Source organism: Cebus imitator, unplaced genomic scaffold (assembly GCF_001604975.1).
Source record: "Cebus imitator isolate Cc_AM_T3 unplaced genomic scaffold, Cebus_imitator-1.0 Scaffold205, whole genome shotgun sequence".
Classification (NCBI taxonomy): Eukaryota; Metazoa; Chordata; class Mammalia; order Primates; family Cebidae; genus Cebus; species Cebus imitator.
The window spans coordinates 248,684-264,746 of NW_016107520.1; the positions used below are offsets into that span (position 1 = coordinate 248,684).

Sequence of the window (16,063 nt, forward strand, 5' to 3'; positions counted from 1 at the left end):
TTATGACAATCAGAACAAAAGTAAGGGGTCACCAAACCTCAACTTCGCCATAACACTTTTAAATAGGAAGAGAGTTTTTTTAAAATTATGTCTCAGTTTGCTTAACTTACGGAATGATGCCAATATAGAAAAAATTATAGATAGTTTGCCATGCATATGCTTTAAAAAGTTCTTCTGGCATGAACATTTAGAATTCAATTAACACAAATAACCAATATTCATTAGATGCTATTTAAATATATCTTAGAGCTTGACATCTTGGTACTGTACAGGTACTTTGCTGAGTATTACAAGAGAAAACAAATAAGCTGAACACACTGATTCATGTTGCTCTGCTGTACTGTAATTGCCCTGTGAAATAGGAACCTCTTTAAGGGCAGGGATGTGTTCCCCACTGGAGCTCTAGCAGCTAGTATAGTGACTGGTACTCAAAAAAATGTAAGACTTTTTAGGCAAATAAAATAAACATATGAAAAGCCAAATAACACTAAAAGATTAATTTTATAAATCAAGATAAGAAGAAACTAAATAAGGCAGGAAATAATTAACTGCAAGATAATTTATATGGCCAGTAACTATTACGGAACTTAGAAGATAGCATTTCAGGCTGAGGTGGTTGAACAGGTCTTTATGAAAGAAATGGATCCAATTTGTGAAAGCTCAGAAAGTAAAGAAGATTACTCAATAAGCAGAATGGGTTAAGTACAAAAATGCAGAAAGAAAAAAGTTCAGTGCGTATTTGGGGACAGGAGTGAACCAACAGAAATCTCAGAAGATCAGAGTAGGAGAGAAGGTGTAAAGCTACAGGGATAGAAATTAAAGCTGTGTATAAGACAAATAGAGGTGAGGTGGGAGAGAGGGAATGACTTGAGACTAAGTTGCCTAGTTAGAAGGGTTCACAATAATCCAAGCAAGAATATTATTTGGAAACTTTGGTTAGGATGGTGTTAGAAAAAAATGATTAAAATAGATATGCAAAATGTTTTCTATGCTGAAGGAGCAGACCAAATAGAAACTACACAGATGATAACAGAAAATGAAACTCTAGTGAAGGTATGTGCTGTACTATTAGCCAGTGCTGCTTAACTTTCTTCTGGTACCTACTTCTTTAAAAAGTTAAAGAATTTTATTCCTCTTCTAGTGATATCAACACAAAACTAAATCATGGTCACTTTCTTCCTTGTGTGAAACCTAATTTAGCCTGGATTCTGGTCAAAATGCCCAGTGTTGTATATTAAGCCAATATTGAGAGCACTGGTTTTAACACTGGGTTCCAAAGAGCCCCAGAATTCCACTGAGGCCTGCTAGGAAACTCAAGTTGGAGACCACACAGAAAGGGCCCCAGTCTTCCTTGTTATTTCAGTATGGGAGCTCAGTTTTTATCAGCTTTATACATCTAGATTCTGCATCAGATCTTGAAAGTTCTGTTGCTAAAAAGAAAACATTTAAAAAATACTATGTGGTAAAATCTCTCTGAGGACAAAGAAGCATCCAGGCCCAAAAGACCTTCACAATTTTATATCGATTACCCCACCCTGCCTCTGAACCTCCCTGCAGGTCACTAGCTGGATCACAGTCACCTGGGCCTGCTACAGGAGGTTCGGGTTTATGCGACTTCAGGGGATCCAGTCTGTCCTTCTCCAGCTGTTTCCTTGTACTCCGTTGGCGGGGCTCGCGGAACATAGGCAAGGCATGAGCTACAAGAAGTCACATTTGAAAAATTTCATTATAATAACAACCCTTCCATCCAAAAACATAACTAAAGCATGACTAACTGAAAGATGAAATGGAAGTCATAACGACAGCCTTCGTCTAATAATAAAAGACAGTCTTACTGTAACCAATTAGCCAATTTTGCTTGAGACCAGGCTCATTGTTCACCTCTTCTGGCAGCTAATGGCACTCAGGAAATACTGTCAAATATTGTTATGGAAACATCGGTGAGGCTCCTCATCTCCTAAACCATGGGTAGCACTTAAAAATTACTGTGGTTTTGAAAAGAAACATATTGGGACTGCCTCTTATTTTTTCTTCCAGGACCCAAATGTGAATAATGCCAACAGCTTGCTGTCAACCCTGAAGTTTCCTCAGATGTCTCATAAACACTGGAATCACTTCACACATTTCTGAAATGTGACCACCTCTCAGGAGGAGTTGACAACACTGAGTAACCGGAAGGGAGGAACACTTATCCCACTGAAACTGGGATAAAGGTTGCCATCAATATAAGTGGTGCCTAAATCTCTTGGCGTGGGGACTTAATGGGGCCTTATCCCTCCTGCTATATAGTGGCAAAACAAGAAAATAAAAACCAAAGTAATAAGTGTTCAGGTGCTGTTGCTGTTTACTCAATGTCAAAATTAAATTTCAGAATACAAAAGATTATAAGAATTTAAAAGGAAAACAGTATAATATTCTAGGGGAGAAGGAAAGAGTTATAAGGGGAAGTATTACATAACTCTCTTTTTCTTGCCCCCAAAAAGTACCAGCACAATTTCTTTTGACTCTTACATGCAGATTAAACCCCTTTTAAAATAAACTTTTCCCAGGGAACCAGGGGAGGGAAGGGAAAGGCTAAAGGGAATTCATAATATGAATGAAATATCTCTAACGCCTCAAAAACTCTTCTAGTATCCCCTCCTACCCTCTACCCACACTGCCAATTGGGGCCAGACCGTATCACTCACTAGTAAAACATGCCTGCCTTGAGTCAGGGGAGCTGAGAAACATAGCCATTCGTCACTCAGTTGGGCAATACAACGCAACAGTATTTTTAGGAGGGGGAAAAATAGCTTTTCACTTCAAACGACTGGAGGAATTTAAGTAGGCCGCATGTAATTACATGAGCTAGACTGGTTATGACATCGACTTTAACACTTCTACTCTTGCAAGAAAGTGTCATGATCCCGGATCTCTTTACTGGTCATAAGCTCCAAGGGACTTGGTCTTATAGGAGACCCACCACCAGTGAGAAAACCCAGCAGTACAGCGCCCCCTGGGCTCCAGACTGAGTCATTGATAAAGTCCACAGGGCCATCCACTAATGATAATCACTGAGCATCCACTATTTCTTTCCTAGCTGTCACCTGTTGCAGGTTTGAGATTGCGGCTCTGGGAACACATATCTGCCAGATTAATGAGGTTGTGTGACATACCTGAGAGAAAACCACTCTGCCCTAGTAAGCTTTCTTCTCATACTCCAGGTAGTTAATTTTATATACAAATTCCTGTGGATTAGTCTAGTACAGGGTCGTAGAATTTCAGAGGAAGCTGGAAGAGACCCTTCCTCTAGTTGCCACACTCTCCTGATTAAAAGTTAAGTTGTTCAACATCACATTGCCAGGTGGAACTGGACTAACCCAGGCCCCCTGATTCCAAGACCAGTACTCTTTCTTGTTTACACTTAGAACAGACTTTTACTCTTGAAAAGACTGCTATAAAGTAATGTATTGGACTCAAATAGGCTTTTCCCTTTTGGGTTGAAAGTTGCATGAAATAACCCTTGTCCCTGTGATGAGTCACAGAAGCCAGAGGTTAGCTGTTACATGACTTGTAGTCCTATCCACACGAATGGGCAATTTTGTAATATATGCCTGAATTCTGAGGGCTTTCTCTGTCTCTAAAACTATGTAATCAACACCACATAAGAGTAGCACAGAGGCGCATGATTGAGAGGCATGTTAATGACTTACGCGTGATGATGTAGTCCTGAGTTAGAGTCTCGGCTTGTTTTGCCTTCCGCTGGGTTTTAACCACACATAATTTTGCTCCCCTAAGGGGTGTAAAAGCAAATTATTTTCTTTACTTGGTCTTAGAAACAGAAAATCTATGTTGAAAACATGAGATACTTTCAGGAACATACTCTGTGCATACACTCTGTCTAGACAAGTCCTTGACTTTCTGAGGGATGGCAACAGATGGGGAGATGGGTTTCAGTGATAAGAGCTTAAACTTATGGAAAAGCAAGTCTGTCAGTCAGTGGTTATAACCAAGCAAGAGGGTTGAAGAGGTAACAGGGCAACAGGACACGAGTTTACAAAACCTATAGGAATAACGTGAAATTTTAAGATCTTAAATAATAAAATTAACCAATCTTTTCACTCCAAAGGTCATAGGATTCAGATTTTAGTTTACGTCTTAGACGACAGCAACCTGGATGGTCTACACCACAGATGGCATATGTCCACTTCTCAAACACAAGAGTACAAGTGTCTGGAACTGAGTTGTCTTGGCAGTGCTGCCAAGGGGCTATGGCCCAAGAACATGTGGGATTAACCAAAAATGTGCTTAGAACATTGCACTTCTCCTTAGTATTACAGAGTTACCCTTTTCAAGAGAAACAAATACAAATAAGTAAATTTCTTAAGGCAAAGATTCCACAGAAAGTGCCTTCTAAATGAATGCTATCAAATGAGGCTCATCATTTTCTCAAATGAAACAGACTCCCATCCTAAGTACATTAGCATTTTTAATTTCTTTTTTAAAAAACAAATAAAATCCTATTTATTTTTAAATACCATAAATGTGCTTTCTTGTTTAAGGCCAGGATTCCAACTCTAGTCCAGAAGGCTCTAAAGGAAGACAGGGCTGTCCGCTTTTATTCAGAGCAAAATTATGGTCAATGAATATTCATTAATAGAGGGTGGTGTTCCTTTCCTCAAAGGATATGAGACCTTAAAACAGGTTTATATGGGACTCCAGTGAATGTCACATGTGAATTTTAATGCTAGTTAACCAAGTCTTACTCTAAATAAAGAGCTAATCAGTCACTGTACTTTGAGAGAAACAAAACCATCCTTTTTTGGGTGGTGACACATGTCCATCTTTGTGCCTAAGCAAAATGGAAATAATTGAGGAATTGACTGAACCTCTAGTTAAGTTTTCAGACCTTTGAAATACAGTAGTATGTTTAAGTGTAACACTTGGTGGGCATGAGTGTGGAAGGGAAATGTATTTGTGCTGTCCCTTTCTGTGGGCAGAGAATAATCTTGCCAAACATCCAAACCAGTAACTGCTAGAAGCCAAAAAAAGAAAGAAACAAAATGGACAAGCTGATTCATTTCCTGTAAGTGGTTAGTTCCCTGCTTTGTTAATCTCTTACAAGTATCACTCTTAATGCCTCTGTCCACAGTGGTATGCAAAGTGGGCAGAACGTTTTTTCCCCCTTGCACTCAACATTTCAGCTAAAGAACTAAAAATCCCCAGCAAACTTTCGCTTTGAATTCAGCGTGGATCAAGGGTGATATTCAAATCCTCTTTAAAGCACAATACCAGGAGTTTGAGGCCTTACTCTGTGATTGCTGCATTTTCTAAATGGGTGGACTTCCATCAAAGTGGGAAATAAATAATAGTGGGCGGTGGAGAGGAATCTCTCCCTCCAGTTGTTATCATCCATCTAAAACAGGCAATACTTTTGAAATACCTCTGACTCTTGTTGGGGTCGTAATAGACTTTAGCCAATCCATTTCCAGTTCCAACCATGATCTGGTTCAGCTTTGGATGCCACAGGCAGCGAACAACACTCTGCAAAGTAAAGGCACAGTGATTGACTAAAGAGGCCAGATAAAAATGGAAACAATCCTGCTGGTACTTTGATGGCTAGTCTACTATATCAAATATCATCCTGATGGTTTACCTCTAAGTTTTAGACATTTTCTTTTAAACCATAAAGTTGTGTTCCTAAAGTTAAGTTCCATTCCATCACTTATTATCTGGGTGATATTCCATAAAAATAAAAAAGATGTTCTCTTCCTGATATTATCTCCCTTTCTGGACAGCTTTGAAAGCACAAAATTAGGTTTCCCAGCTCCTTTACCACGTGAGGCTGGCATTGTGGAATGCTGAATCCATATAACTCAGTTACACTTACCACCGAAGCAGATTTCATGCTCTTACACACATACAATATGTCCCTCTGGACAGCAGATTGAGGCCAGGTGGTTATTGTTTTTAGTTCACAATGATCCAAATCTCATAAAGCTTTTTCAGAAACAATACATATTTGTAGGCATTTAATAATGTCTCCCTATCTATGAGATAAAACAGCAGGACAACGGCAGAAGTAAAACAGAGATTCAGAATACAAAGACTTGACATTAACCTGAATGAAAAGCTGTTTAAGAGAAGGTTCACTGGAAGTTATGATCCTATGAATTCATTACTGGTGAAGAAAATAAGTGGTGCTCTGGGGTTGAAAATAACCACAAGTTCTCAGTGGGAACTACAGCCTGTTTTTAATTTTTGTCTGTATTAAGAGGGCAGAGGTGGGAGGGACAGCATGGATAGAATTAAAGGGGAAAAAGATGAAGCTAATGTTGATAAACAGAAACTACATATACTAGGTTCTACAGAACTCACTCTGATACAACAAGATATGTGTGGAAGCATTAATTCAATGTTTACTAATAATCTATCACTTGCCAAACTATACACAGGGACAAAGGGGGGAAAGGGTATAATTAAATATTAGCATTTTATAGTTCTAGTGGTAAAACGAAAATCATGACTACTGTTTCCTAAATCTAGTTTTGGCTAAATTTCTTTGGTTCCTTGTCTCTAATCATCCCACTCTTTTGTTAAAACAGAATATCTTGAAATCTCTGAGATCCTTTTTTATAGAATATTGACTCCCAGCTGGGCATGGTGGCATGTGCCTGTGGTCCCAACTACTCAGGATGCTGAGGCAGGAAGATCGCCTGAGCCTAGGAGTTTGAGGCTGCAGTGAGCTATGATTGTGCCACTGCACTCCAGCCTGTGTGACAGAGCAAAGGAGGGAAGGAAGGGAAGGAGGGAGGGAAGGAGGGAAGGAGGGAGGGAAGGAGGGAAGGAGGGAGGGAAGGAAGAAGGGTGGGAAGAAGGGAGGGAGGGAAGGGGTGAGAGAGGAGGGAAGGGGAGAGGAGGGGAGAGGAGGAGAAGGGGAGGGTAGGGGAGAAGAGGAGGAGGGGAGGGGAGGGATGGGAAGGAGGGAGGGAGGGAGGGAGGGAGGGAGGAGGGAAGGAAGATTCCGACTCCCGTCTGAATGGCAAAAAAAAAAAAAAAAAAAAAATAGATAAATGGCTACAAATCCTTACCTGAGATTCCAGAGGAACTAAGGAGAAAGCTGAAAAAAATCTACAAGACTTTTATTTAATTCATATCTGATTTAACAGACTTACTCTAGAAGAGTGGTTCTTAATCTATGCACCACGAAGAGGACTGGGATATTTGTACAGAGAGAATCAAATCAGGATGGCTGTGTTTTCCCCATTAGTTGGGGAAAGATTAAGTTAAAAGGGCAGGTTTTCACAGTGTTAGGCTTTCTTTCCACAATTTTCCTCAAATCTATGGTGCCTGCTACCCAGGCTAGCAAGTGCTAAAAGATAACAAAACAAATACAATAGTAAGTAAATATTAACAGAAAAACTTGAAAAAATAATTTCAGTTTTGGTGGGGGTGGGGGGGGCGGTTGTTGCTGCTTTGTACCTATACTTGTAAAACCTACGTCATAATGTATACATATAAAAGTCACATTTTCTCCTAATAAAAACTGTTCCTGGTTGGGAAGGTGGAATTAAGTATATCAATAGCTCAAGGTCTACAAAGTGCAGCTTCTGGGTCCTCCGCCACTGAGACTAATTTGAGAACCATGCCTAGACCACTGGAAATTCCCAGATGGTCACAGCCAGGTATATGGAAACATGAGGAGAGTCACAAACATAACTTGATGAAGTCATGTTTATGAAACCCTATCTAGAAGAAGTCCATCTGAGCCAAGACTCATTTCTTTTAGTCTTTGCTTAAATGTTGTTACTATTCAGACCACCCAATTTAAAACTGTGCCCAGAACTCCCCTTACTGCTTTTCTTTTTTCTCATAGCATGTATCATCTTTTAATACAATATATAACTTATTTATTAATGATGTTGATTGTCTACCTTCCCCACTAGAACATATGTTCCATGGGCAAAGATCTCAGTCATTTTTTTTTTATTTTTTTGGCAACACATCCCAAGTGCCTAGATTAGTGTCTGGCGCTCAACAAATGTTCACCGAAGGAACAAATTAAAAGCTACAGTTCATCCATGCCTAAATGGATTGCACTGCAAGGTAGAGCTGGAGACAATTTTCAGATTAGTCATTACTCCAAGAGGAATAATTTGATTTCCTCATATCATTATACTCAGGTATCCCACAAATGTAGAAGGGCTAGTTTCCTTCTAATGTGGTCCTAGAGAGAGAGAGAATGTGCATGAATCACAGAGCAATGAAAGGGGCTGTCAAAGGCTTTCAGAAATCTCAGTGACCCATAAATGGCCCAGGACAATATTAAGGACATAGTATTAGAGTTATTTCTCTTTCTTGGTTCTCTAGAGGTCTGGCTAAGCAGTCTAAGATTACTGGTTCTCAAATATGTTTTTAAGTGAGCAGGATGCAGAATTGGAAAAGATCCACAATGTAGGCCTGGTAAATTCCAAGACATCCAGCCAAACAGGCAGTTCCAGTGGCAGCAGGTTACTGTTACTGTCTCTCTCTTCACTGAGGGTGTAAATGTTAGAGAGAAACAACTGCCCAAGCCAACAGACCAAGGTCCAATTGCTTTCCAAGGAGTCCAAGGACACTTCACCTCTATTCCTGTTCACATCTTTTACCCTCCAGAGCCTTTACACACTGGTTAGTATACGTTGTTACAGAGAAGCACATTTATCCTCCTTTCATAATGAAACAGGGAAAAGCAAATAAGACACTTTGAACTAAATAGTCATTTAGTTCCAGAGCCCCATGCACTGTGGCAATGAGTCACCAAAGCAGCCAATGAGAAGCCTGTGAGCAATCTTAGGCAGAGGATACTTAAGGCTCAATTACTCTAAGACCAGTTATTAATCAAATACTGCAAAGATTCTAAAACACAAAATGAAGAAAAAGAATTTAAAGCCAAAGGTGGGTGGGCCTTTTCTGTTTATTAATATTTATTGTGTGTGTTTAGCTAACCTTTGTAAACTTTGCAGCTAATGCAGCTCCACACTTTATCCTGTCAAGGAAATGCATCTTATAGCAGAGAGCTGGCTACCTGCCAAACCAAACAATCCCTGAGACTGCGGCGGGACTGGGAAGCAAGCTGAGCTGCCACGCTGCTAACTTGTCAAACATACATACCGGGCTTTGCTTAACAACAATGCGACACGTGTCTGCTAGAAGCCTAAGGAACCATCAGACAGATGAGCTACAAATACTTAGAGTACAATCCCTCGATCAACCAACCACTCCAAACTTTTTTCATCCTGTTCTTGAAGAAGTGCTTCTTTACTGGGAACTTGACACATTCAGACCTATGGGTTTACCAAGAAATGCAGCAAATAAAGCATGGAGAGCACATTTGAATAAAAGGACCAGGGAACCAGCAAGGAACATCAAGACATGAGATCTACAGGATCAAAGAGAAAGCCCTCACATTGTATCATGAGATTCAACTGGCAGAAGGCCACTACAGTGCAAAGATTCTGAAATTAGTCTGTATATTTTAATAAACTGATTTGCTTAATTAAATTGACAAAATGTTTTATTCTTACATTAATCTACTTCATTTCCCAAAACATGTGGGTTCACTAATGGTAACTGCCGAAGCTGAACTATACCTTTCAGCACAAAATTAAGCTTATTATTTTTAACCAAAGCCCATTTTCATTTTGGCCTTTTAATTTGGTAGTGGAGGCTAACCACAAATTTGCCCAGAAATAAGAGGCAAGAACTGGAATAGGATACTATAAGCAGGATGACTAGGAGTTACAAGACCTTAATATGCTCAACAGAGAGATTTTTCTTTCCTACAGAGCTAAACAAAAAAAGAGAGGGGTAGGCCGGGAGAAAGGAGAGCACAATGTCAAACTAGGAGTGTCAAGATTCCAAAATAGGAATTTTGGAATTACCCCTTAGCAAAAGTGAAAAGGCCACAAAAATTTCCAAATAATTTATTTCTGTGGTTTTTTCGTTTACCTTTAGAGAAACCAGGGAAGCAAATAAGGGGAGGAGGAGAAGGAAATCAAAGAGAGAAATGATTTACATTTTAGGACATGGTAGAAAGGGAACTATCAGGTACTGGAACTTTATATTATTTAATGTAATTGAGCCCTCACAACTACTACAAAATTAATAATCTCATCCCATCTCACAGATGAAGAAACTGAGGCTGTAGAGAGTGGTAACTTTCCCAAGGTCAGATAATAACTTGCACATAGAGGAGCTGGGTCAGTAAGTAAGTTTCTCCAATGCCGCTGCTCACTCCCTCACTACTTAACCATGCAAAGACCTATTTGGAAAGATGGGGAGGACAGAAGGTGGGAGACGTTTACTCATATCCAAACCCACCTAACCCAGTACAAACCTTAGCAAGTTTGTATTAAACAGCAGATAATATTACTAAGATCATAAAAGAAAAAGCCCACTAGTTCCCAGTTCACAAATGTTACTATTAAAGAAATCAATGCCTGCATAACATCTTAGGTATCTGCAATGCACATATCTAAACACCACCCTTATTCTACAAGTTAAAAGAAAACCAACAGCCTTCATAATTTTATACCTTAAACATGATTATGTTGAAATCTCATTTCCAGATCCTCCACAGCTGCAGACCCGTACTGTAAACCAAACTCCATCTGGTTCTTTCACATTTGGTTTTTGTCATATAGTACAAGAATGGATAAGCGAACACAGTGGTTCCTTGAATAAGAATTTTTCAGATTTTTCAAATGAAAAGCCTGACATCTATCCGTGAAAGAGATTTTCACAGAATTTTGCAGACTTGTATAGAGGCAGTCTTAGAGTCACATACATCCTCAGGATGATCCAATACATTTGAATGGCTGTGTGTGCGTTGTGTATGTGTGTGTGCAGATTCCAGACACTAAGAAAGGAGAACAAGATGTGAACCCAAAATAAATAAAAAGAAAACAGATAAAAACATACAAAAAATACTGGAGAAAGAAGTTTCTTCGGATTTCCACAAGCCCAAGATGTATTTCACAGAGAAAGAAAAACTGTTTTCTATATTAAAATATTGGGCCAGGGAAGAAGAAGAGTAAAATGGGAATTGTTTCAACTTTTCCAGGCTATTTGTCCTGTCTTTCTTCCCTCCACTCTCTCTCAAAGCCTTGTTTTCTCAAACTTGAGATGGCTTTGCCGCATATATAGGCCACAAGACTTGGCCTTATCCCTCTAAAGTTCAGGAAGCAAACACGGTAAGTCCCAGTCTCCAATAACTGAGACTCACCAGCACCATCTGATCTCTATAGACATCCCCTCAATGAAAAAGTTCAAAGGCAGACATTTTCTCTACACATCTCGCTAAGTGGGCATAGGCCCCCTTTTTTTCTCCTCCACATTCCTCTAGTTCCAAGGAAGTTCTGCCATGGGCCAGGCTTGCAGCAACTGTGCAACTGTCTTTTTCATTTTTTTTGCCAGAAATTTTCTCAATCTTCTCCCTTTCCTATCTGAAAAATTCTCTAATAGGCCAGTTAGAAGTGCAGGCATGAAAAGAAAAAATGCCGTAGTCCTTTCATAAATGCGGGGGCTGCTGCAGAAAAACCAAGTAAGGGAAAGTGTTACTTTGCACCTGCCATACATATTTGATACAGATGCATAGATTATGCTTTTTAAAAACTGGCATCTAATTATCAAATTAATTCCCATTAAAGTCATGGAAAATGGTTTTAGCAAAATAACTCATTTACAGTCTGTGCTATAAAATAAAGGTAACCACTATAGCAGCAAAAATCTGGAACCTGGTAGTTGTCCTTGGCACTAAATGAATCCCATCTGTATCTGATAATAAACCTGCCTGAAGAATTTCATCACAAGAAAAAGTTCTCATAGAAAATGGAAGGTCTCTTGGGAAAGAAAATTAAACACAATTTTGTTCATCTAATTCAAAACAGTAAAAGTTTGCTCCGATCCTGTTACCTGAGAAGAATTTGTGAAGGCAAAGAAGGCCCAAGTAACGACTGAAGAAAGTCTGGTAATTATTCTTATTAATGGTAGTCTGTGAGCAGGAAACAAACAGGAGACTGAGAACGGGAGTCCACAAGGTGAGTGACCCAGCTGGGTGGTCATCCTACAAAGCAAATGTCCCCCAGAGGTCCCACACCAGGGGTCTCACTTAGACGCAGCAGAGCTTCCCACTGGTGGGCACAGAATGGGATGCCAAGATATGGCTGGGATGCCAAGATATGGCAGGTGTGCCAAGATATGGAGACCCTCATGCCTAAGAGGAGCCTGGGGCGCTGGGGTCTCAGGCTAGTCATTTCTAGAGAAGAGTAGCCTTATCTTTTTATATCACATATTATCATTTATTATGGAGACCAGGTTGCCTAAAGGCTTGGGCAGCACGATGTGGCTATTTCTCTTCATTTAAGACCCACGGTGTAAACCAAACTCCACCTGGCTTTTCTAAGTTTGGTCTACACAGCTGAGGGCTCCTTTACTTTTCTTCATTAATCAACAGAGATAGGCATAAAGATAATGACCACCAGTCCTGTGTTTATATAAATAAAACAGTAATGCATGAAATTTATTAAATCTCTAACTGCTAGATAAGAAGTATATGTAATCAGATCTTGGAAATCATTAAGTATGTAAAACCAAGAAAACACAGGAAAAGCTGAATCTTCCTATATAGGCAAACTATGCAGATATGTAAAATACTATTTATCTTACTACAGTACAGGTAAAAATGTTCTAACTATCATATTCTTTTATTTAGTCCTTTGGGGGTTCACAACCCATCCTCCTGCAAGACCATTATCTATAATTTCTAAAAAGGAAAAACACTCTCCTGGGATACATTTTAATTATAAACCTCTTTCTTCTCCACACTATATATAATTGTGAAAGTTTGGCCAGAATTCTGATAGAACAGCTGGAAAACTTGTTACCGAAGATCATTCATCAGATTCAGGCTGAGAGAGAAAAACCGTCAGAAAATCCTACAAGACATAAAGTCCTTTACTTGGTCCATCAGTGGGATTCGATATGATGCTAGGGTTAGACAACGGAGCTCTAGTCATTATTGTATTATATGTTTACACATTATGAAAAGAATAGTATCATTATGAACATTTTTTAACAACATCTACAAATCCTCTTTATATATATTTTATAGAGGAAGTAAGTACGTTTCTCCCTCAGGGTTGTATTACCTAATGGCTGATTCGTTACCTAGCTTTGCCATTCATGGCAATCATGTTGATACAAGTTTAAATACCTATTAAATATATTTAAATACTTATTAAATAAAATATAAACCTCTTGTGTAGAGAACGGGGGAAAGTTCCTGTTTAATCAAAAGGGATACACTATTTCTATTGTTTCATAGGATTAGAAATAGAAGCAGAAAAATCTTCATTTGCAAATGCTGGCACTACTGAAGATGGGATGTCTTTTAATATAGCTTGTTATGGGGTTAAATGACACTAGGAAATAGATAAATGATTAACTGGATAAGCCCTCCTTTTGGTCCTCATTCTTTTGCTCGCGAAGCCTAAGGCAGCACCAGATTGGCCCTTCACCTCACATTGTAACTTCCCAAATGAGATCATTGTTAAATCGGTGGTCACAGGAAAAGACACTTGACTGCAGGGTTTGAATCTGGATTCCTCCAGTAAACGTTATTTCAAGTAAGAGGACATCAAATAGAGAATCTACAAAACTGCACCTGAATCAAGAATCTGCTAGTTACAAAAATTTATAAAGTTATTCTTTTAAGAAAGAATGAGGTCAGGCGTGATGGCTCACACCTGTAATCTCAGCACCTTGGGAGACTGAGGTGGGTAGATCACTTAGATCAGGAGTTCAAGACCAGTCTGGGCAGCATGGTGAAACCCTGCCTCTACTTAAAAAAAAAAAAAAAATTAGCTGGACGTGGTGGTACTTGCTTGTAATCCCAGCTACGTGAGAGGCTGAGGCACAAGAATCACTTGAACCCAGGAGGTGGAGGTTGCAGTGAGCTGAGATCACACCACTGCACTCCAGCCTGGGTGACAGAGCAAGACTGTTTCAAAAAATATATAAAATTAATTTTTTTTAAAAAAAGAGAGAATAAAGATGAGAAAAACAAAGTGATAAGTACTGTATCATATCAGTATCTGTCCCCTATTTTAATGAGGAGTAATGATTTGACTTTGGATAAAGTGTCAAATTCAAACAAATAACTTTTGCTTCAAAGCACAGAGTATGTTTTAAAAAATAGATCCAGGAAACATATCATATTCATTAATAGTGTCACAACCAAAACACATTATATTCATTAGAATTTAAACTACCAGTGTTTTAAGCATCTTCAGTAAATCTGTGTTTCCTCTAATGAACCCAAAACATAGCTATTCGTAGTAAGTCTGAAAAAAGGATCAGCTATCTCAAGTTTTAAAGAAGTAGACAATTACATGTATATTTCTTTCATAAATTCTAACAGAAAATATGTGCACTGAAATTCCAAATTAATTTTTAAAAGCTATAAACCTATGTTCCAACACCTTGAATAAAAAAAAAAAAAANTCCAAATTAATTTTTAAAAGCTATAAACCTATGTTCCAAAAATAAAAAAAAAAAAAAAAAAAGCTATAAACCAAAAAATAAAAACTTGAGAAGATGGTAAGGAATAGGCCATTACAGTTAGTCCCAATGAGAATATAATAGAATAAAATGCAATAAAAGGTAATGCAAAATTAATAAATACAATTTCACCAAGCATCTACTATGTGACATGTATTATGTTAATAAACATTAGTAATATGATGCTCTTACTACCCACATGGCACCATCAGCCCTAAGGAGACCCTTACTCCAATTTGGTCACTGGAGAATTTAGAAATGGCTGAGATGAGAGTATCAAAAACAAAAGCGTGGAGAAAACAAGATCCACAAGGAAATGTTAAAAAACAAAAAAGAACAAAAGACTAAGTTTGGTTCCCTCAGACAAAGACAAGACTGAATAGTAACTTTATAATCTTCAAGGAAACGCAGGATGTTAACCAGCTGTTCTCCAACTCCATAAGGACCAGAGCAAAGGATGTAGGCTCTAAACATGAGAATGTGAGGCTAAAAGTAAAGAAAAAGCTGATCTGACAGTAAGAGATTTCATGCACAGAAAAGAACTCTTTAGGGAAGCTGTAAAATCTGTTAAGTCTAATTTTTATACAGGAGAGTTATGTCATGGTGTGCAGGTAGGCAAGAGGAATGAGCTCTGGAAAATAATATTGAGAAACCGAGCCAAGTATGCTTGATACCAATGGCAGTTAATTAAGCAAAAGCCAGTAGCTCTGCCTTGTGGCATACTTATGTCAAGGGAACATACTACCCGAGTAAGAGAGGTGACTCATTCTAGGATCAATGACATTATTTTATTTTCTACCATATGAACGTCCCTCCAAATGTGCAGCTAACTTGGAAGCTTCCTTCTAGGCACATCTGCTATAGTCTGTACTGTTTTATTTTGTTTTTTTTCCATCATCATTGTAATTTTTTTTTTTAATTTAAAAAAGCTCTGGTTCTCGGTAAGAGAGTAGACACCATTCAGTCTCTCCCTCTGAATGTTGTTTAAAAACAAAGACGGAAGGCACAGGGTACCTATTTGAGGACTCTGAAAAGTAAACAGTAGTAGGTGGATTTGGGAAGAAGTCCAGAATTTAAAGAATCACTAAAGCAGAAGTGAGTTACCATTTCCCCAAGTCTAGTCTCCACCAATAATAATAATAAAATAAAAATAAAAAATCTATGATGAACAAAACATCAGAATTTTAAATAAAGACAAGATCAGTCCAACTGAGTTTTCGTTTTGCCTTAGTTTGGAACACAGCTTGGCACAGCACTGTTACTGATCCTATTTTTATTTAAAAATTTGGTATTTTATTCATCATAGACTTTCTGCATTTTTTTTATATTGTTGCATTAAAGTGTTATTTATCTTGATTACTGAGTGTTTTAGCACCCCCGTAAACTTTGTGATTGAGGAAAGCATCTCACTTGCATCACCCTAATCCTGGCCCGGTCTGTGGAAATACTGTCTTCCACAAAACCAGTCCCTGGTGCCAAAAAG

The 16,063-nt window shown here is 38.6% G+C and overlaps 1 protein-coding gene and 1 long non-coding RNA gene across 4 annotated transcripts in view; one reads left to right on the top strand and one right to left on the bottom strand.

The window, feature by feature from the left end:
- Positions 1-16,063, bottom strand: part of WDR70 (WD repeat domain 70) — a 329,425-nt gene that overhangs the window by 26,822 nt on the left and 286,540 nt on the right. For all 3 annotated transcript variants that reach the window (XM_017548233.2, XM_017548235.2, XM_037745605.1), the window contains exons 14-16: positions 5,423-5,523; positions 3,693-3,772; positions 1,581-1,697 (exon numbers count right to left, since the gene is read on the bottom strand). In XM_017548233.2, the coding sequence (XP_017403722.1) occupies positions 1,581-1,697; positions 3,693-3,772; positions 5,423-5,523 (298 nt within the window). The remainder of the gene's footprint in view (positions 1-1,580; positions 1,698-3,692; positions 3,773-5,422; positions 5,524-16,063) is intronic.
- LOC119474049 lies at positions 8,874-9,521 on the top strand. The gene is made up of 2 exons (XR_005203349.1): positions 8,874-8,916; positions 9,016-9,521. It is a non-coding gene; the product is annotated as an uncharacterized LOC119474049 (long non-coding RNA).